The sequence below is a fragment of the Acomys russatus genome, chromosome 11 (assembly GCF_903995435.1).
Source record: "Acomys russatus chromosome 11, mAcoRus1.1, whole genome shotgun sequence".
NCBI classification, from domain to species: domain Eukaryota; kingdom Metazoa; phylum Chordata; class Mammalia; order Rodentia; family Muridae; genus Acomys; species Acomys russatus.
In genome coordinates, this window is record NC_067147.1 from 10220017 (window position 1) to 10240843 (window position 20827).

At 54.0% G+C, this 20827-nt stretch overlaps 2 protein-coding genes across 4 annotated transcripts; one reads left to right on the forward strand and one right to left on the reverse strand.

Annotated features, from left to right (window-relative positions):
* Positions 1 to 4401: 4401 nt before the first annotated feature.
* Positions 4402 to 20302, reverse strand: Frs3 (fibroblast growth factor receptor substrate 3). Of its 3 annotated transcripts, none has more exons than XM_051152834.1 (7): positions 19959 to 20302; positions 11627 to 11770; positions 10346 to 10434; positions 9371 to 9557; positions 6808 to 6969; positions 5844 to 5995; positions 4402 to 5634 (listed from the first exon to the last, which is right to left on the reverse strand). In XM_051152834.1, exons 3-7 carry the CDS (start codon positions 10409 to 10411, stop codon positions 4720 to 4722), a joined length of 1482 nt encoding a protein of 493 aa, XP_051008791.1. In that variant the 5' UTR covers positions 10412 to 10434; positions 11627 to 11770; positions 19959 to 20302; the 3' UTR covers positions 4402 to 4719. The 3 variants fall into 3 exon arrangements, with proteins under 3 accessions (XP_051008791.1, XP_051008792.1, XP_051008790.1); XM_051152835.1 differs by lacking the exon at positions 19959 to 20302 and adding an exon at positions 13431 to 13493; XM_051152833.1 differs by lacking the exons at positions 11627 to 11770; positions 19959 to 20302 and having other exon boundaries at positions 10346 to 10738.
* Prickle4 (prickle planar cell polarity protein 4) lies at positions 16582 to 20540 on the forward strand. The gene is made up of 6 exons (XM_051152665.1): positions 16582 to 16716; positions 17615 to 17755; positions 18414 to 18551; positions 18885 to 19088; positions 19570 to 19774; positions 20218 to 20540. The coding sequence occupies exons 1-6, from the start codon at positions 16582 to 16584 to the stop codon at positions 20538 to 20540; spliced, it is 1146 nt and encodes a 381-aa protein (XP_051008622.1).
* The last annotated feature ends 287 nt before the right edge of the window (positions 20541 to 20827 follow it).

A 20827-nucleotide genomic window follows, 5' to 3' on the forward strand; every position in this document is an offset into this window, starting at 1 on the left:
TGCATGGACCATTCCAAGTTTGATTTGCCAAGAACTCCCATGTTAGGGGACAAGGGGACCAGGAGCATGGCAGGTGGTTTTATATATATATACATATATATGATGGTTTCAGGCCAGGCATGGGCTCCCAAGGACCAGTAGCCAAATGAACAGTCACTGTCTGTATTAGTGGAATTACAATGTCTAGAATAGGGCAACACCTGGTTGAATGGTAAATGAAGGTCGGGCCTGAGGCTGCTTTCGGCCATGCTGGGAGGAAGCAAACGCAGAAGTAAGTAGCAGTAGTCATTAAGCACTTACTGAGCACGGTAACTATGAGCCAGCTGCATGGCTCACGTTGGGAGGACATTTTCTTATTTGACTCTTGCAATAATTTCTGGAGGGAGGGACTGTTATTATCCCTACATGACAGATGAAGAAACTGACACCAAGTGGGTCAAATGGTGCCACTAAGTCTCAGGGATCAGCACCCTTGCCATTGAGGCCAGGATGTCTGAGGTGGTGACCCTGTCGCCCTGGAAAGGCTTGAACAGACTGGTGAAGGGGCCATAGAGGACACACACATGCTGGCATTCCATCTAGTTGTGATGTTTAATCCATTTTGTTAAGATTTGCTTTTATGAGGCTGGAGAGATGGCTCAGTGGTTAAGAGCACTGACTGCTCTCCCAGAGGACCCAGGTTCAGCTCCCAGCACCCACATGGCACCTCACAACTGTCTGTAACTCCAAGATCTGACACCTTCACACAGATATACATGCAGGCAAAACACCAGTGCACATAAAAAGATTTGCTTTTGTTTATGTACACCCATGTGTCCATGCCATGTGTATGTATGCCCACAGAGGTGGGGAAGAAGGTGCCAGATTCCTTGGAGCTGTAGTTGCAGGCATGTGTGAGCAGATCAGCATGGATGTGGGGTACTGAGCCTAGCTTCTCAGCATGAGCAGGATGCATAACCGCCAAGCCATCTCCGAATCCTGTGCTGGTGAAACTGTGATCGCCAACTTGACAAAATTTACAATCACCTAGGAGACACATCTTTGGGGGTGTCTATGAGAGAATTTCTAGATTAGATTTAATTGAGATAGGAATACCTGTCCGACATGTGGGCAGCACTGTTCCTTCCATGGGCTGGGGTCCCAGACAGGATGAGAAGGAGGAAGTGAGCTGATCTCCAGTTCCTGCCTGTGAATGGAGGCCACGGGACAGCCGCCTCACTCTCCTGCAGCCATGCCTTTCTACCATGACTGACCGCCCCTCAAACTGCGAGCCCAGGCAACCCTGCCACAATCTGCTGCTCTCATGTGTTTTTGTCACAGCAAGGAGACAAGCAACTACTACTCCTGGGCTGGGATTTTGCAGAGCCCTGCTCACCTTGGCCTGGCTCTTCTCCACTGTGGACTGCCATGGCTTTTCTGGAGGACCAGCAGCATTTATGGTGACCCCCTTGGCCTATGTGTAGAATTTCACATTAAGGTACTTGGAGCACCCAGCGTTCAGGATCCTTTAACCTGACCCGACCTGGGAGGTCCTCACACCCACAAGCAGAAGAAATCAGGGCAGGTGATGTCAAGCCTCCCACACACCTGCCCTGGCCTCTCCCATGGATAGGAGCTGTCCCTGAGGATGTACAAGAGCGTAGGAGCAGGGTAGACTTGTGGGTGTTGGACAGGCTTGGGAGGAGCAGGCTCGGTGGGTAGTTAACAAGGTGAGGTCCTGGGATTCCAAAGCACTTCCAAATGGGGGCACTGGAATGTGGTTCTACGGAGAATGGAGCCATTTGGTCAGGGGGTGGGGTCCCCAGACAGGCCCAGCTTGGCCTAGGGCGGGGGTGGGATGGGGTGGGAAGGACACGCGACTGGCATCCAACCCGGTACAAGCCACTAATTAACTCATAGCCTGAGGTGAGTCTTCACCTGCTGCTGCTGTTTCCTCTCCAGGCTGATAACAAAACCTGCCCAGTGAGGCCTGACAGAGATAAACGGTCTCTGCCTCTGTGGAAAGCCGCTGTGTGTATATTTGGTGAAGCCTTGTTATTGCACAGGGGTGGGTTTGGGGAGGGCCTCTCCGGTCTGACCTGAAATGTCACTCACAGACAGGATGCTGGATCCTGTCCTCTCCCCCTCCCACCCCCCAGGGAAGCCCAAGGAGCCAGCAGCGGCTGCTTCTAAAGAAGAGAAGGGAGAGCTCGGCCACTAACATTGGCTAATGATCTTTGGACAACATGGCTGATTCCATCTAAGCTCCCAGCCCTGACTTTTGTGAGACACGTCCCAACACAAGGGCAGCTGTTCCCGTCCTGGGCACTGGGCCCATCCTCCCATCCATTCCTTCCTGTAGGAAAGCTGTCCATCCACACTCTACCCTCTCCCTGGGATAGGAAAATTCCTGCAGTAGATGTGGGTCAGAGGCAGAGCGGGGAGAAGAAGGCTGAGGGTCCCACTGGGCTGGGCTTCAGTTCTTGGGGCCTGTGTCATGGGCTTTCTTACTGAAGCAATGGTGACTTGTTCTGGGGGGACCTAGGGAAATTAGAACAGCCTTTGGGACCTAGAGGATGAGGATAAGTCCCTATAAAGGGATACAGCAAGTCTGAAGTTGGGGGAGGGGCCTCGAGTGGGGACAAGTGTTCATTGCTGACCTCAGGAACAGCCGGGCTTTTTGGTTTTGAGACAGGATCTTACTCTATAGTCTTAGCTGGGCTGGGATTTGTGATGCAGAGCAGGCTTACTGTAAACTCAGAGATCCACTTTCATCTCCCCCCACACACCCCAAAGTGCTAGGACTAAAGATGCATGCCACCCTACTTGAAATCTGTCTACTTTTAAGGAGGGATCCTGTTCGTCATCTGCCAGGCTACTTGTCACACCAGCTCCTTGTCTTCCAGGAGCAGGTGAGGCCCACTTCCTGGGAAGAGATGCTTGGCGCTGCGCAGCGTGGCAGAACCAGGGACAGAATCTGGGCTCTTGACGATGACCAACCTGTGGCCACCCCTTGGGGGTGTCTGTCCCTTAGTATGGAGGAGTCTGAAGGACCGAGGGTGCAGTTCAGCTTAGTGTGCATCCATTCCCACAAGGGTAGAGGGAGAGAAAGGCAAGAGACAGGAGGGAGTCAGTCAGTTTAGACTTGTGACTGTTGAAGTGTGGCTAGGGCCCTAAGCTCTGATCCTGGCATGGCCATATTTGTCTCCACTTGCTCCCCCGCAACCCTGCTTGACCTTCCTGTGTACAGGCACAAGCCCTCCTGGTTGGAGGCCACAAGAAAGAGCAGGGATATGCGCTGGAGGACATGGGGACAGCCCTGAAGGGACTCAGGAAGCTGTAGAGGGCAGTAGCACCTTGCCACCTTGCTGAGGTGAACCTGCTCTGCAGAGGGTCATCCCTCCAGTTCAGAGGTCAACAGGACAGAAAAGGGAGGAGAGTCTGCGGTCAGCGGCTCCTGGGGAAGGCAGCAGCCCTCTCAGGCCTCTCAATCCTGCTGTGACCAGTCCTCTTTGTCCATTTTAGAAAGTGCAGGTGACACCCACGGTCAGGAGGGCACTCTTAGTCTAATCTCTACACAGAAGAGGCCCAAGAAACAAAGCCAGACAGTGGCAGAGGGGAACGGGTGAGCCCCATTTGGGGCTGTTGCCTTGATGAAGAGCGCCATGTTCTCCCTGCACAGGACAGGGAGCAGGCACACAAACAGTGCCCAGAGAGAAGGCCTATCTATGTCCTGGCAAAGTGGCTCTCACCCTGGCTCAGGCCCCAGAGGCTCATGGAAGGATTCCTTAGATCAAAGGAAGGAGAGGAGACACAAAGGGCACTGACAGGGTCCCTGCCACAAGAGGGTACCAGGTGGCCTAGTGGGGCCTGAGGTGAGGAGAGTGGAAAGCTGGACAGACACCTAGGGTTTCCTTTGATGTTTCTGGGATTTTAGCAAAATCGTGCATAAAGGTTCTGGCCAAGGTATGAAGGGCCAGCAGTGGGCCTGCGGTGTGCCTGGAGGGGCTCCAGGGTCCTGGGAGATGCCCCATCTCCTTCCAGGTTCTTTCTGCATCTGGGATCCCAGCAATGAGCCCCCAGCTCAGCAGAAGCAAAAAAAAAATCTTCCATTTCTGGCTACTTTTAAGTTTTAGGTCTGGGCTTCTTAGAGAAGAAAAAGAAGTGACCACAGACTTTCCAACTACCCTGGGTTGGCCATGAATGGACCCCCAATCTCTATTAGGCCACTCTGCCTACCCAGACCCTGCCAGGAAACACTGCACAGAAGATAGCACTCACTGAGCCAGAATTTAAAAATAATTATATTAATAATAAATATGTTAAGTTACATTTAAAACAATAAATAGAAAAATAAACTGATAAATAAAACCAACAGGTACAAAATGTTTCAAAAAAAACTCCAACCAAAAAAAAAAAAAAAAAAAAAAAAAGGAAAAGAAGAAAACACATCCATAGACAGACAGCTGACAGACTAGACAGATGGACATTAGGAAGGGTGCGAAATGCAACCTTGGGAACCTTCACAGTTTACACCATGGCTCCCTCCTCTCCAGCTCACCCTCTTCTCTCCCCAGCTTGGGGAACTGGACAGTTAGTGGCTGACATCTTTGGGGACTCCAGCAATGCAGAGAAACACCTGGTCTACCCCAGTGTCTTCTGAAAGCGGCTGTGAGTCCTGGGCTGGTGGGTGAGGTGGAGGTCTCCCTGCTGTAGGCAGAGGCAGGAGGAGGACCAGGTCTACAGAGGCAGGTCGGTGCTGTTGTGCCGAGTCTTCCTGACAGTGCCGTCATCTCGGGGCAGGGCCCTCTGCAGGTTGGACATGGCCACCGTTTTCTTGAGGTCAATCACGGCATAGGACTCTGAGCTGCGAGGAGGGTGCGGGGTGGGCCCAGGAGCTCCAGACACTGAGGGGTTCTGGGTTCCTTTGGGACGACCTGTGCCCCAGCCCTTGAGCTCCACCTGGATGTAGTTGAGCTGCCTTGGGGGCTCAGGGCCCGGACGGCGGAAATCAAAGTTGAAGACCCTTGGGGAGCCTCGGCGGCGGGTCAGTGGGACAGGGAAGCTGCTGTGGCTACGGGCAGAGGCCCGGGAGCTGGTGGGTTTCTGTAGCGGGGTTTCATCCTCCTCACCATCAGGGAAGCCATTTGAGGATGGTGTAAGCCCATCCCTGGAGTCCCCATCATCCCCGGCCTCCCCACCCAGCTGCTGGACTTGGCTCTCCCACACAGGAGGAAGCGGGGGTAGGTTCTCATAGTGCAACAGGGCAGCCCGACGGTGGGCCAAGCCACTCCACCCTGGCTCCTCAGGGCTCAGTCTCCAGCTACCCCCTTGCCGCAGGCCCCCACTGACATTCTCATAGGTGCATTTGGGCTGGGCTGGGCACTCGGAAGGGCCCTCGTTGTTGTTGTGGTGGTGAGGAGGTTCATGCATGCTGGGGCAGAGGCTCTGGCACTTCTTCACCTGTCGATGAGCAGGGGTGGGGCCCAACACAAACTTGACCTGCCCCGGCTGCAAGAACACCTGCGGGTCCCGCTGGTCAGAAACCCGTGTCTGTGGTGGGAAGGGTGCCCGGCCCTCAGGCAGTGGCTGCAGGCAGTGGCGACTCCTGCGGTGATCCTCTTCACCAGTTGGTGTGTTGACATAGGTGTGAGACTGCAGGGGGAAAGATGTCAAGTGAAACAAGTGGTTTTAAGGACTGGGAGATAGGGGAGGGCAGAAGAACAGGACTAAAGAGGACAGGAAAAGACACAGAGTTTCTCCTGCCGCCCTTCTTGGGGTTGAAAGGGTTCCTATTGTGTCCCTCCCCTCACCACCTCTCGTAGGCCCCATCCCACCTACAGTGCGGCCCACCACATGTGCACCTGATCATCAGAGGCAATGTGGGTGTGGGTGGACTCTTCCCCAAGCGAGGGGTGTCGCAGGCTGCTTGTAGAGGGTCGGCGGGGAGCAGAGAAGCGTGGGCCCTCTCCAGGGCAGCCAGGGAAGCCATTGGAGAAGCTGGAGACAGTGTAGCCTAAAGGTGAGTTCAGGGAAAGCAGCCAAGGTGAGGGATGTAGAAGCCACCTGACAGTCATTTGCAATCACATGCACACGTATTTGGGGTGCCCTGCAACTCCTCCACTGGCAGGCAAGAAGCTCTCAAGGCGCCTATTATGACTAACCGCACTGAACTGGCGGCCCTCCATTCTCTTTGACCTCTGCAATCACACCCTGCCTGCCCGGCCTTTTGAAGCCAACCCGAGGCTGATCCAACCTCCCACTCCATCACAGACTTACTTAAACAGTGAAGGCACACGCCTATTACCCCTAGACCACTACATGGCCCAAGTCAATGTTGCCAGGGAGCACCAGGGAAACTCCACAAACACTGGGCTGTTTTTACCCCTTCTGTCTCGAGCAATTAGCAGGTGTGTAGTCTGACTCAGTGACCCATCAAGTGCCGACTGACTGTGGGAGCCTCCACCTTGGCATGGCCAGAGACGACGCACCAAGAAGCCAGGAGAGGAGTATGTTGTCTGTGGCTCAGCCCAGTAGACGGAAGGAAGCAAAAAGCTCCAGACTGCTGTTGCTATGGCAACCCAAACATCTTCCTGTCTGCTCCCCAACCATTAGCTGACCTGCAGCCCAGGACTCTGCAGCTCTGCTAGTCACCCAACTGGCCCTGCCTAGGACTGGACTCCAGAGGCATCCTCAGGAATGCTTCTGATGAGGTCTGACCGTCCAGGGAGGCTGGCTCAAACCGCTGGCCCCTTCCTGCTAGCTTGACTTGGGACTTGTGCTTGTGTGTATGCACTAGGGTGCCTGAGGTGGGGGGTGTCTCCTCACCAGTGGGCTGTGGAGGCCCTCGAGGGAGGTCGAGCTCTGGGGGGTGGCTGTTACGTGTGATGATGACCGGCTCTTCCAGCACGTTGATGCTGTTGCACTGCATGAGGTCCTGCAGCAGGTTGAAGATCTCCTCAGCCCGTGAGCACTTGAATGCGAAGATCCCTGGCGAAGGGAAGAAGCAGTGAGGCCCCTCCCACCCCAGGCTAGCAGAGGACAGCCAGCTGAAACTGAACTGCAGCCCCACACTGGGAGAGGGCTGGAGTGCCTCTCCTTTCTTGAGTGGTCTTCCCAAAGACACTGGAGGTGTTGGGGGATGGGCTCAAGGCACCTGGCTCCCTACACGGCCTCCTACCACCATTATGTCAAGTCCCAGCACCGTATCCAGATTCCCAGTGCCTTCATAAGGACAGGTGCCTTCTGGAGTGAGAAGATAACCATGGATAGCTGCCCCAGCCTTCCTGGATCTATCACCGCTGCTCCCCAGACCCCACCACCACCAAAAAAACAAAAAACAAACAAACAAACAAAAAACAAAAATACTTCATCCAAGGCGTAGCCAACTCTATGCAATAACTCTCTGAGGACGTTTGTAGTCTGATCTACTCCCAGATCATTCACAGAATATTCAGCCCAAAGGCTTGCCAGAAAGCGAAGGCCTCCTGTCTCTGTTCATAGGTCCCTCCAAGAGCTTGGGTTCTGATGCACAAAGAAAAGATGAGCGGAGCTGAAGAGAGACAAAGCAAGATGGACCGTAGCTCCTGCCTGCAGTCGCCTCTAAGCCCTTCCAAGTCCAGTCTGTCCCCAACGTGGCAAGACTCGGCTGAGCATCTGGCACCCAGTAGCTCTGAAGATGGCAGCCTAGGGCTCTGCAACAGAGGCCTGTGTGGACTCAGGGGAGCTGTGGGGCTAACCCGTGCACATATCTACAGCAAAGACAGACGTTAGCAGGTCTGGCACCTGTGGGGACTCAGGGGAGCTGTGGGGCTAACCTGTGCACACATCCACAGCAGAGACAGACGTTAGCAGGTCTGGCACCTGTGTGGACTCAGGGGAGCTGTGGGGCTATCCCGTGTACACATCCACAGCAGAGACAGACGTTAGCAGGTCTGGCACCTGTGGGGACTCAGGGGAGCTGTGGGGCTATCCCGTGCACACATCCACAGCAAAGACAGACGTTAGCAGGTCTGGCACCTGTGTGGACTCAGGGGAGCTGTGGGGCTATCCTGTGCACACATCTACAGCAAAGACAGACGTTAGCAGGTCTGGCAGCGCACACCCACAGTTATTCACCAGCTTCAAGGCTAGCCTGAGCTACCAGTGAGAACCCTGTCTAAAAACACCAGGGTGTGTGTGTGTAGAATCTGTGGTACAATATTTTCCTAGCACGGACAAGCCCCACGTTAATCCCAGAAGAACACCCACACAATGATTAACAATTAAACTGGGACGTGGGCAATGAGTTTTTTGTTTGTTTTTGTTTTTCTGAGACAGGGTCTCTCTGTGTAGCCCTGGCTGCCCTGGACTCACTCTGTAGACCAGGCTGGCCTCGAACTCACAGAATCCACTTGCCTCTGCCTTCTGAGTGCTGGGATTAAAGGCGTGTGCCACCACGCCCAGCGACAATGAGTATTATGTTACTGTTATATACTGTTATCCATCAGCCCTAGTAGAGGGTAACTGAAGTTTGTAGAAACAGAATGAGAAAGATGGAGGAATGAAAAAGAGCGATTCTGACAAGATATGGAAAAGCTGGAAAAGACAAGAAGGGCAGGCATGGTGATACCCAGCTGCAATCTCAGCACCTGGGAAGAGAGAGGATGGAGATCCGAACTGGGAGCTCAGACAACCCCTCCCAGGTGCCAAGTGCAGATCAATCTGACCAGGAGCAAAGCTGCCTCTGTCTCATGTCTGCTTGCCTGGACCCATGAGCTACAGGAATGAGGTGCATGGAAGGAAACGGTCCTTCAGCAATCAACCCTGGACACTCATTGCTTCGCTGCTGTCTCAGGAGAGACACCAACCTCCTTTACCTCTGTCTACCCGCAGCACAATTCCAGGAAGGACTCCTGTGCTGAGCACCTCTAGATCTAACAGGCAAGCCCAGACCTCATGCCCTAACCTCAACCTCGTGAGCAAGTTGTTGGCCCTGACCTCTGACTGCAGAGAACACATGGGCAAGGGGAGTCCAGTACACTCCACTGGCCACAGGTGATGGTGGACAAAGGTCAGGCTCTTGAAGGTTAATCTGTATATGAGAGACCCAAGCTCTTGCTTCCCCAATCTCCACCCAACCCACTCAGCCCAGAGCAGCCAGTCTTCTTTCTGACCTTTCTTATACTATGCATGGGGCCCAGGGTACACGGCCTGGCAGCTCAGGAGAGCTTTGTCCTAGTGCAGGGGCTGAAGGACCCTGAAACCCTGGCAGCTGTGGGAAGAGTTGTTTGTCTTCACTAGGGAGACTCTGGCCTAGGAGCACTGGCTCCTTCCATGGACTGTGCAACAAGTGTTCCCATGTCTGTAACAAACTCATGTTGCTGACCCGGAGGGTAGGGCTGGTACTCACCCTGGCCCGTCTGACAGCGGCGGCCACTCTCAAAGGAGAAGAGGTTGGAGTCGTAGCCATAGCGCCGCAGGCAGAGGTAGGGCCAACGGACAGCTTCCCGCTGGCGCAGGTGCAGCACCAGCTCACTCTGTGTCAGCTCCATCACCCCTGAGCCCAGCTCCACTCCTTCGTCATCCACATTTGTTACCTGTAGGAAGAGGGGACACAGAATCAATAGAGAACCAGGAAGTGTCTGCGAGGGATCCTGAGCCGCAGTGTCATGTGGAACTAGAGCCAGGAGACTGAGTTGCTCTCCTAGCTGTACCAAAGGCACTGGCGAATGCCAAAGGACCCCTTGGGTCACACAGAGCATGCCATGGGATAATTCTCAAGGAAAATCTCTCCTATGAGCCTCAGCTCTCCTTTGTGCAGCCAAGAAAGAGGTCCCCTTCTGCCCTCCAAGGCCAGGTGGTTAGTTGTCCAATGGCCAACGGCTATCTGGGACTTAATCTCCAAAGGCTAGATAACAATGTGAAAGGGTTAACTGTTAATTCAAAATCTAAAGACTTGATGACAGGCCCAAGGCAGAACACATCCAGCCAGCCTCTAACCCCTCAACTGTGCTGACTCGCTGAGGGCTCCCTCTCCAGTTGGGCTTGAGAAACACTGGCCCAGACAAACCCCAGTGTGAGGAGAAGGCGCCTCCTATGGGATGTAGGGAGCTTGGGTTCATGAAACACACAGTATTTCTTATGTGCTATGTATGTCCTATTTTAAACACATTATTCTTGGTAGGAAAAGAGGAAAGAATAACTGAAAATAAAAAACAAGGGTTAGATTATTTCCCACCCCCCCCACTACCTCAGAGGCCAAGAGCAGGCATAAGGAGCCTTAAAGAGCCCACAACCACAGCCTGCCATTTTCCTTCCTGAGAGATACTGGAGGCCCAAACTCGAGAGGCCCCTGGGAACTCCAGTAGAGAGGCGTTCTGGGTACCTTGAACTTGGTAGGGTGGTTGTGTGGCACGCTGTCTCTGTCCAGGCAGCTACAGCAGCTCCCCATGGTGTCAGAGCAGCCTGTCCGCCCTAGGGAAAGACACGGGATGAGCAGGTCACCAGCAACCCTGTCAAGTAGCTCTGCTCGGAGTGGAGCACTGCACTGTGACACGTCCTCTGTCCATGAGGTTGCGTGATGCAGACACACCCTGAGGGGACTCTCTTGTAATCCGTGGCCAAACACACTTGGGATAAACATTAATTCAAGTTAGAACGAGTTAAGGATTCCTGCAGGTGGGGGGCATGGCAAGTTTCTCAGAGGTTAACATTCAATCTGACCCCTGACAAGCACACAGGATTTTGACCCATGGAATGACATGAACGGAGTCTTGGGCATGGATGCAACAGCATGCTGGGAGTGGCTGCCTCAGCTGTGTGACAGCAAGCACAGTGTCACTTGGATGTCCCAGGTACCATCTTGTTCCTTTCTCTATTCCTCATTTTTCCCACCATACCCTTTCTACTCTGACCACATTCTCTCTTTTCTACCTTGCCCCCACCCCAGTATCCACCAGACATGAATATTTCTGATGTTTTCTTCAAGTGAACAGTTGCTACATGATTGTCATAAAACACACTTAATGACTCAACACTGGAACTCACAGAGACCCTCTCGTCTGCTTCCCAAGGGCTTGGAGTAAAGGTATTTCTTCACTGAGGGGGGGAAAAAAAAAAAAGAATGCTGGGGCTGAGCATGTAGCTCAGTGGTAGAGGAGATACTTAATGAGGAGCCGGAGTCAACTCCCGGCTCTCCAAAACGCAAATAGCTAACAACATGCTGAGTTTCCTTCCCGAGGGCCAAAGCAGAGGTAAGAGACCTTTTCCCTTCCAGATACTGGCAATTAGATGACGACATGTCACAACAAACAGGTTTCTGCCTTAATATGGAGAGGACACCATCCAGACCTTTGTGACCTAAGGGAAAGAGCGATACGGACAGATCCCCAACAGCAGTTTTGTTGTTGTTTCGGTTTTAATGCTGGAAATCCAACCCAGCGCTTCATACCTGCTACACAAGAGCTCTCGGCCACTGAGCTACACGCCTAGGCCCCAACCAGAGGTTTCTAGAGGTTTACTTTGCTGCAAAGACATCATGAGGTAGGTGGATTATCCAGGAGCGTCTGCTGCTGCTATAGAACCCCAGACCACCAGGCGGCTTGCTCACTGCGCTCTTCCCACATTAACTAACTCTTCAAAGCTGACGCCTAGTCACAAATCTTACCTCACCCAGGCCATTGGGGAGCTGACCACGGGAGGGACATGGGAGAGGATTCCCACTTTATTCCCCCTGTCCTTGGTGGGGTGTCATGGCAAAGGGTCTGCAGAGAAGTCACCGGGATCCCTGTGGGTCACACGTGGGGCTCACCTAACACAGGAGATAGAAAACCACACATTAATGGAGGCCTATCCTGAACTCCAACTCTCCACGAAACAGACCTGTTCTTAGTACCCCACCTGAATGTATCTGTGCTAGGCCCTAGTGGGTAGGAGAGACAATCGAACAAACCAAACCAATGGATGAAAGGACCGCAAATTCTCAGTCCTGAAACAGACTTTGTAGGACCCAAAACGATGCTCTCCAAGATGCCCGGCACTCTCATCAGGAGCCCCTTCGAATCCTGGTATAAGTGCCACTCAGAACTTCACCTAGCTGGGCAGCAGAGGCAGGCAGATCTCTGAGTTCAAGGCTAGCCTGGTCTACAGTGCCAAGGCTACACAGAGAAATCCTGTCACAAACAAAACAAAACAAAAACAAAAAGAAACAAACAAACCCAAACAATGACAAAATAAAAAGCCCCAAAACTAAACATCACCTGGCCTTTGCAGAGAATTTTAACCTAAGAAAAAGCTTTCTTCCTCAGAACAATATAACAACATGGTACCTCAGCGAGAGCAGCAGTTTATGATTCTAGAAACTGATATTTTAGAATGTTCTCTGGCTATTATCTGGGGGTGGTGGACCTCCGTCATTCTCCCTCCACCATCTCTAACTCCCACCCCTAGGTTTTTTTTGTTTTGTTTTTTGAGGAAGCATCCGTCAACTATGAAGGTTCTAGCTGAAGTAATTTCTAGAAGCAGATATTCATTTGAAAGCTGGACAGACTTTCTGTTCTAATGTCAGACAGGCCAGGAGACAAGAGGCAATTTTTCAGATTATCTGAGCCCTAGGCAGATGAATCAATAAACTAGGACTCTGAAGAAAGCCCTTGAAATCCCACCTTCCTGTTCCAGAAAAACAGTACTTTCCAGTGTCCCCCCAAGCCCTGCATCCTTGAACACCCCACACTCCTGGCTAGCTTATTCTTTGGAGGGAGGAAGCAAGATGAAGGACGTTGTGTGCAGGCTAAGAGCAGGTACTGAAAAAAATCACGGGGACTTAACTATCAACAGGGAGTTGGGAAGGGGTATGAAGTCAAGGCTACTGGATGCCAGATGGGGGAGGGGCCCCATTTCCCCGACGCCCCTCTTTTTGAAGCATCAAACACATTTTCATATAACCCACTGAGGGGAATTGCATTGGGTGGGCTGGGGGAGGCTATGTCTGAGGTAGGTTAGGACTGGGGACAGGCATTGGATGGAGGTATGATGTCTGAAAATATATACGAAGCCTTGGGATAAGATGAACTCAAAAAGAATGAAAAGGTTGGGGAATTTCAGGACGATGACTGCGGAAGCCTTTGGGCCACTGAGGGGGAGAACGATGTGACTGTGGGCGTTTCAGAGGGTTGGGAGAGTGAGGGGGTTCGGCCGATTCTCGAGACCCGAAGGTGTAACAAGGGGGAGGGGAGAGGGTGGGGTCTGGGGGAGCGAAAGGCAGAACTGGTTAACCGGAGATTTTTCTAGATACCCAGACGGAATGCGGAGGTCGCCGCCGCGCTCCGAGCCTGGATCCCCGCCCCCAACCACCGGGTCCGCCGCTAGCCGGCCCGCTTGGGGCTTTCGAAGGTAGGAGCGGAGACTGCGGCGCGGCACGATGCGGCCTCTGTAGAGCCGCCAGGTCCCCGCCCCGCCGCACCCCGACTCACATCGCCCCGCGGCCCGGGCGGCGCCGGGCCCCGCTCCCGGGTCCCGCTGCAGCAGCCGCCGCCCGCCCACAGCTAAGGCCTCCCCGCCCCGCCCCGCCCCGCGCCCGCGGGGTCGGAGGTTGCTGGCTGCACCAACGAGACGCCGCAGGCGGGCCGACCCGAGCCGGGGCGACCGGCACGCAGCCTAGAAGGTCCCTTTGGAGGACTTTGCAGTCGGGGAGGGGGACAGAGAGCATGCGCAGACGCCAGAGGGCGCTCCGGGCCGGTGACTGGGACTCCTGAGGGGCGTGGCCTGTCTCAAGAAGGGGGCGGGGCGGGGCGGGGCGGGGCCGGGGCCGGGGCGCACAGGTAGGCGCAACCTCAAGTAGAACGGAATCCAGAGAGATAGCAGAGTGGATCTGAGGAGACACCACTCGGAATCCTGGAGGGGAAGTGGCGAGGGACCGCTGGGGACAAAGAGGAGGAGCTAGAGAGCCCCGCGGAGGGGGCGGGGCGAGAGACTAAGGACTGTGCGCGGCGTGGCGGTGGTGCATCCCGTCGCAAAAGTCCACGGATGCCTTGAGACCCACGAACGATTCCCTCAGTCTGAAGGACTTGGGCCGTGGCCGACGGCGGGGCGCTGGCGCTTAGCCACGCTGAGACCCTTGCGGACCCCACTCTTAAACCTGCAGCTAGCTAGGGACCCCAGGCGAACTCGGTAAGCGCATGTTGAACCTCCGCCTTGCGGAGGGGAGGGGGGGACCGGCAAAGTTCTAGGAAAACTTTGTGTTTTGCCGAGAGGCCACTTGGTGAAAACTACACTCTCCTCTCCTGTCCCCTCTGGTTCAGTGACATCTTCCCATGTCTCCTGCTGTCCAGTCCCTAGGGCCTCTCGGGCGCATCCTTCTAAGAACAGGTGTTGTTTGGGGAGGTCGACCGTCCCCCTAAGCCTGGTTGCACCTAAGGGGAGAGGCCGGAGCCAGTCTTGGGCCCGTTCTTACCTGAAAGGAGAGAGGAGGGGAATTATGGAAGGAATCAGCATGTTAAGATGGGGTCCAATGGTAGCTGGAGGTGACTTAGGTTGCCCTGGAGTGGAGGGCAGGAAGGGTGTTGGGTAGAGGTCTGTTTTGTGATAGTTATTTCTGTGCTAGGCAGTTCCATGCAAACTAGAACTAATCTGGAGCCCCAGAACCGTTCCCCCCACGTCTTGTTGCAAGGAGCAGAACCAGTGCTGCTAAGGGGTGTGGCTGTTCCTAGCCCTGAGTGTGGACAGTCCATCCTGGCCACCTTCCACAGGAAACCTGATCTGAGGGACAGAGCAGGAAGGAAGCAGGTGGGTGTGGAGCCAGGAAGGAGGGAAGGGTGGCACTGAATATTTGAAGGGGGACCAAGGGGGGGCTTGGAGTTGAGAGGACTCTGATGGTTATAAGCTAAACCTGCATGCCTCCCCCAAAACCCAATGATTTACTGTTGGTCCTTCTGAGCCCAGCCGCTGTCAGACGCCATCGAAGCTCTCCTCTGAGGTAGGGTACCTCCCAAAACTTCCTTAGCCTTCTAGTTTGATTACTAGTCAGAGGTGTTTGTTTGTTTTCAACTGTAAAACAGGTTAGGAGAAGCTGCTTCAGTGGGTTGTAAGAATGAGCCGTATTATGGAACATTCTAGAATATTTACTGACACTGAGTAAACATAAAACTTTGCTCTGGCTATCCCCATCCCACACAGCCCTACCCTTCACCTTCAATGCATGCACACAGACCCTGTTCTCTCTGGTTACATTTCTTCTTGCTCACAAGCCTGTGACCTCATTGAGAGTAGGACCCATCTTTTCTCTACTTCAGTTGTTAGTCCCACTCAAAAACACTATGATCCCATCTCAACTGTGGCTTAAGAGGGGCACTGGGACTAGCCATTAAAATTGCTGCTGTAAAGCTAGGTGTGGATCTCATGTCTTGGATCTCAGCACTTTGGAGGTAGGGGCATGAGGATCAGGAGTTCGAGGCCAGCCTTGGCTCTATGAGACCCTGTCTCAAAAAAAAAAAAAAAAATGCTGCTATAAAGGCAGGTAATATAGTTTAGTGGAAGAGGGTTTACCTGGTTTGTGGGAGGCTATGGGGTCCAGTAGAGACAGAGTGAATGTGAGAACACAAAATTTTCCTGTACCCTTGAGGTGTTTCGATTAGATGAGGAAACACGGGGTGCTAAGTTGGGGCCACTGACTATGCTTCCTTTAAGAACTCAGGGAAGAGGCCAGGTGGTGGTGGCACATGCCTTTAATCCCAGCACTCAGGAGGCAGAGGCAGGCAGATCTCTGTGAGTTCAAGGCCAGCCTGGTCCACAAAGCAAGTCCAGGACAGCCAAGGCTACATAGAGAAACCCTGTCTCAAAAAACTAGAAAGAAAGAAAGAAAAAAAAAAAAAAAAAAAAAAAAAAAAAAAAAAAAAAAAAGAACTCAGGGAAAGGAGAACTGGTACAGGCCTAAGAAGCTGAGGAGGATTTAGCTGCTCTGAGGTGAGGAGGCCTCTAACCAGGTCCCCAAATGACCTGGCTGGGAATTTGCAGGCTGAGTAGGGCGTGGTAAGGAGGAAGGTCCAGGAGAAGAGTGCCCTGAGAGACGTGGGAAAACTGAGGTGAGTAGGAGGGTCCAAGTTGCCCAGAGGCTCATGGGAGATCAAAATCATTTCTTCCACTGCTGCCTCTTCTTCTACTCCATCCCAGCTTTGTAAGGCCCAAGAATTTGAACTTGGTAAACTCAGGGGCTAAAAGATCTGCCTTTGCCATTTATCAGCTTTTGTTGTTGTTGTTTGGGAGGAGGGGTTCAAGACAGGGTTTCTCTGTGTAGCCTTGACTGTCCTGGACTCACTTTGTAGACCAGGCTGGCCTTGAACTCATAGCGATCCACCTGCCTCTGCCTCCCGAGTGCTGGGAGTAAAGGTGTGCAGCACCATGCCCGGCCCATTTTATCAGCTATATGACCTTGGGTATATATCATGCTCTCTGAGCCACAGTCTGGCCATCTGCAAGATGGGGACAGTGCTACCCTAAGTCAGCTGGCTGTTGGCGAGACTGTGAGATGGCGTTTGTTAAGCACTTTGCATTGCCTGGCATACCGGAAAGGCTTACTGAACGAGGTGTGCTGCTGGTTTTGTCTTTTTCAGGCAGAGACTGTCACCAATGTCGGCTCAGAATTCTGACTGGCCCCTCCCACAGGACAGCCCTATCTTCAAGGAGCCAGATCCACCAGTCAACTCGGCCGGTGACTCGGGCCACCAGCCAGCAGAAGGCTGTGAGGACCCCTCTGCTCAGGTGGTAGGAGACCACTGCATCCTTCACCTCACTCCCCTCCCACCAGGCAGGAGATAGTTTGCATTTCCCTATTAAAACAAAACCTTTGTTAGCCTGGTGTGATGGTGCGTACCTTTAGTTCCAGCACTCAGTGGCAGTGGCCACGCGAAGCTCTGTGAGTACGAGGCCAGCCTGGTCTGTATATTGATAATCAAGTTCCAGAACACCGGGGGCTACAGAGAGAGAGAGACCCTATCTCAATCCCACCCCCCAAACTTTGTTTATTTAGTGTGTGTGTATGTGTGTCTGTGCATGCTCGAGTGTGTATGAGTGCAAGCATGTGTGCATGCGTGTTTGTGTGCAACAACCCGTGTGGGGGTCAGAGGACAACCTGTGGGAGTCAGCTCTCTTCTTCCACCATGTGAGTCCCAGCGGTCACACTTAGGCTTAGCGATAAGTGGCTTTACCTGCTGAGCCATCTTGCTGTCCCCTGCCTTCCTCCACTTTGAGATAAGATCTTGCTGTGTAGCCCCGAACCTTCGCCCTCCTCCCTCAGCCTCCCCATGGGTGAGATTATAGGGATCTTAGGCCTTCAGCTTTGTCACTTAGTAGATCTTCTCTCTTCTCAGGACTTGGGGGGTTTGACTTGAAAGGCATTCCGGTAAACACATAGCACCTCTCCTAGGTCTGGTGTGAGTTGTCAGAGTACAGGGACTTTAGCCCCAGGGAGAGTGACTGGGAGAGCTTCCACTATATGGCGTGGTGCTGGGGTTCCTTCCAGGGAGACCACAGGTCAGCATGGACCTTCTGTGGTTGCTCAGTGAAGGACTGGAAGGGTTTCCGTCTAGTGGAGAGGGGTGCTGGGGAGTTGTAGGTTGGAGGAGAGCTGATGAGGGCAGGAGAAGAGAAAGGGAAAACCTAGCCTCCCTTCTTTTCCTCCGGTGTCTCTCCTCAGGTTCCTACATGCTCCAACTTGGGACCACCTTGCCTGGCTATCAACCAAGCTTCCAACTGGCCTGGCTGTCGGGCCCTCCTGCAACAGCTTCCTCCACAGGACAGTGATGTAGGTTTCCTCTCTGATCCCCACCCCCCTTTTCTTCCCTCCCTCTCCCCACATTGTTACTGTGTGGAAAGAATCTTAGCCTAGACTTCAGGGGGTATGACTGAAAGGCGCAGCTCTGCCACTAGCTGATGGAAGTCACCCCCTGACTCCCAGTCCCCCAAGCCCCCCATACTCCCCTAGTCTCCACACCTAATGCCAGGTAGACCAGTATCTGCTCTGCGATCACAATGCTTAGCTCAAGAGCAAATGGGAGGATAGATGTGAGCGGCGGTTGAGACCAAGAATGGAATGCACAAATGCGACAGATGACTGCTTGGTGTTTATTGCGGCCCCGCCTAAAGGTTTACAAATCACTCGGGGAGGCAAGACAGCTCACGAAGCAGAGAAAACACAGCACTGAAGGCGATTCTGAGGTCTAGTGTAATGGGAACAAGAGCCAAGCTGTCTGGTGACAGTATAAAGTGCTGTGGGTTCCTGAGCGATGGCCACTTCCACCTAAGGCATTTAGCTGTGTTCTCCCGCCTCTTTTTCCGAGCACATAAGCCATTCCCTCCCAAGGTTCTACCTCTCTATGGCCAGCACCTAAGCTTTAGAGGACTTTTCAATCCTAGTAGTGTTCTCACATGAGGTCTGGGTGCATGGGGACCTTTTTCGGCAGGAGCGCTACTGTCTGGCCCTAGGGGAGGAGGAACTGGCCCAACTTCGACTCTTCAGTGCCCAGCGGAAGCAGAAATCCCTGGGCCAGGGGGTGGCCTGCCTGCTACCTCCCCAGCTTGAAGGACACACCTGTGAGAAGGTAGGAAGCAGGGCTCCCCTCTCCGTTCCTGAACCTACCCCCCCCCCCCCCCGCCCTTTCTCTACCCTTTTGCGCGCTCACTTCTGCCGAAGGGGGCTTTGGGGACTTTAGTGGAGAAGTGGTTTCAGGATCGGTGATTTAGTAAACGTTAGAGAAAAATGGAAGGCAGGTTTTGGGGTGGGGATAGGGGTTGGTGGCATCTCTGATGGAGATGGGCTTGCGGCCATGGCCATGGTGCGAGACCAGTCAGATTGGGGGTCGTGCTTGGGAAGAACCGGGAGACGGGATATAGAGGGTTCAGATTCTGACCAGCTCAGCGCCTCTGCTTGGCAGTGCAAGAAGCTGCTGAATCCAGGAGAGTACGGAGTGTTCGCAGCCAGGGCTGGTGAGCAGAGCTTCTGGCACGGGCCCTGCTTTGCCTGCCAGGCCTGTGGCCAAGCCCTGGTAAACTTCATCTACTTCTACCACGACGGCCACTTGTACTGTGGCCGTCATCACGCAGAGCTGTTACGACCTCGATGTCCGGCTTGTGACCAGGTACAGCACTAAGAGAAGACACTAGGGGAATGCTTCCCTGGGGGACCTGCTGCCTTTATTTATCTCTGCTCCTTCCCCCCCTCCCTTCCGCCCCCTGCAAGCAGAGGTACTTAAAATAGTTTGGACTCAGCGGTTCTGGATTCTTGAGTAGATATTTAATCTCATCCTTATGCCAGGTGATCAATGCTGTGCTTTCCCATGCCTTAACATCAACCTGAAAGCTCAGGGGTCGGACTTCTGGCTGTGCCACCTGCTACGCGCAGGATCCGGCCCAAAACCCAGCCACCCTCCCTGAATCCAAGAGTGACAAAGTACTTCAAATCGGAATGCCTGTGGGCATCTGTTAGCGTTAAAGGGGTATAAGGCATGGTTATTGAATGAGCGAGTGAATGAATGAATGAATGAATGAATGAATGAATGAATGAACGAACGAACCAACCAACCAACCAATCACTCACTCGGTTCCCTTTCCCTCGCCCAGCTGATCTTCTCCCAGCGCTGCACTGAGGCAGAGGGACGGCGCTGGCACGAGAACCACTTCTGCTGCCAAGACTGCGCCGGACCCCTGGGTGGGGGGCGTTATGCCCTGCCGGGGGGCAGCCCGTGCTGCCCCAGTTGCTTCGAGAGCCGCTACAGAAGTGCAGGCTGTAGCTCAGTAGGGACAACGGAAGGGCAAGCGTCCCTCGGTAAAGGAGGGGACGGTGCAGATCTAAAGGGGAGGGGGCGGCGCCTTAGGCTTACCATAGAAGGGGGTAATTTCCTGGGTCGGAACTCCTCGCCCCATTTCCACGTTGCCCTGCCCGCTCCAGCAACGCCCCGTCCTCCCAATCGCAACCCCCAGACGCGAGCATTGGGGCCCGCAGCTCTCACCGCGCGTCCCTGGCCTGCGCTCTCCAAAGGCCTCCTGAACCCACCCGGCGGGGCTGTGGCGCTGGACTCACTCCCGGGCGGGGGGGACGCGGTCGCCCACTGGTGGACGGAGGCGGGGGCCCCAGGGGCAGACTGGCGGCAGCGGTGGCGCGCACGGCACAGCCCGGGGCGGGGCGGGAGGCTGCACGCAACCCTGGCCCGCCTCTTGCACAGGGACTTGGGGGCTCTGAGATGGGCATTTCTGACCGGTTCGGAACAGGGGGAGAAGGATCGGATCCAAGCGTTGACTGGAACCGTGCCTCCTCGGATGACAAGATCACCTCCGGAGCTGCGCTTCCCTCTGCAGTCGCCAGCCTCACGCTGGAAACCCCGAGTGGGGCGTCCAATAGGCAGGCTAGAGACGGCCCACCGAGACCCAGAAATCTCAAAGAGGACAGCCCCTGCCCGACCTGCTCTTCTTCCTCTGAGTCGGAACCCGAAGGCTTTTTCTTCGGCCAGCGCCTTCTAGGTCCCTGGAAGACCCCCGAAAACCTCCAAGCAGACGTTAGAGACATCTCCAGGAAGCACTGCACTATTTGTTAGTGGTGCGGTCCGGAGATCGGGGTAGTGGAATGGGGGGACCTGGGAAGGGGCATAATAAGGCTGTCCCGTGTAAAGACCCAAGACTGAAGGCAGTCGGGCACGAGGGACAGTCCCATTCGCACTGCACGCTGTCTGATATGAAGGAAACTTTCTTGGGGGTACACAATTGCATAGAGCCTCCAGAGTGAGCTATCCCCTATCCCCAAGGGCTGTGCTAGCCCCGCAGCCAGGCACCTTGCTTAAACTAATGGAGTGGTAGCGCTGCACAAGTAACCGACACCAGGTGC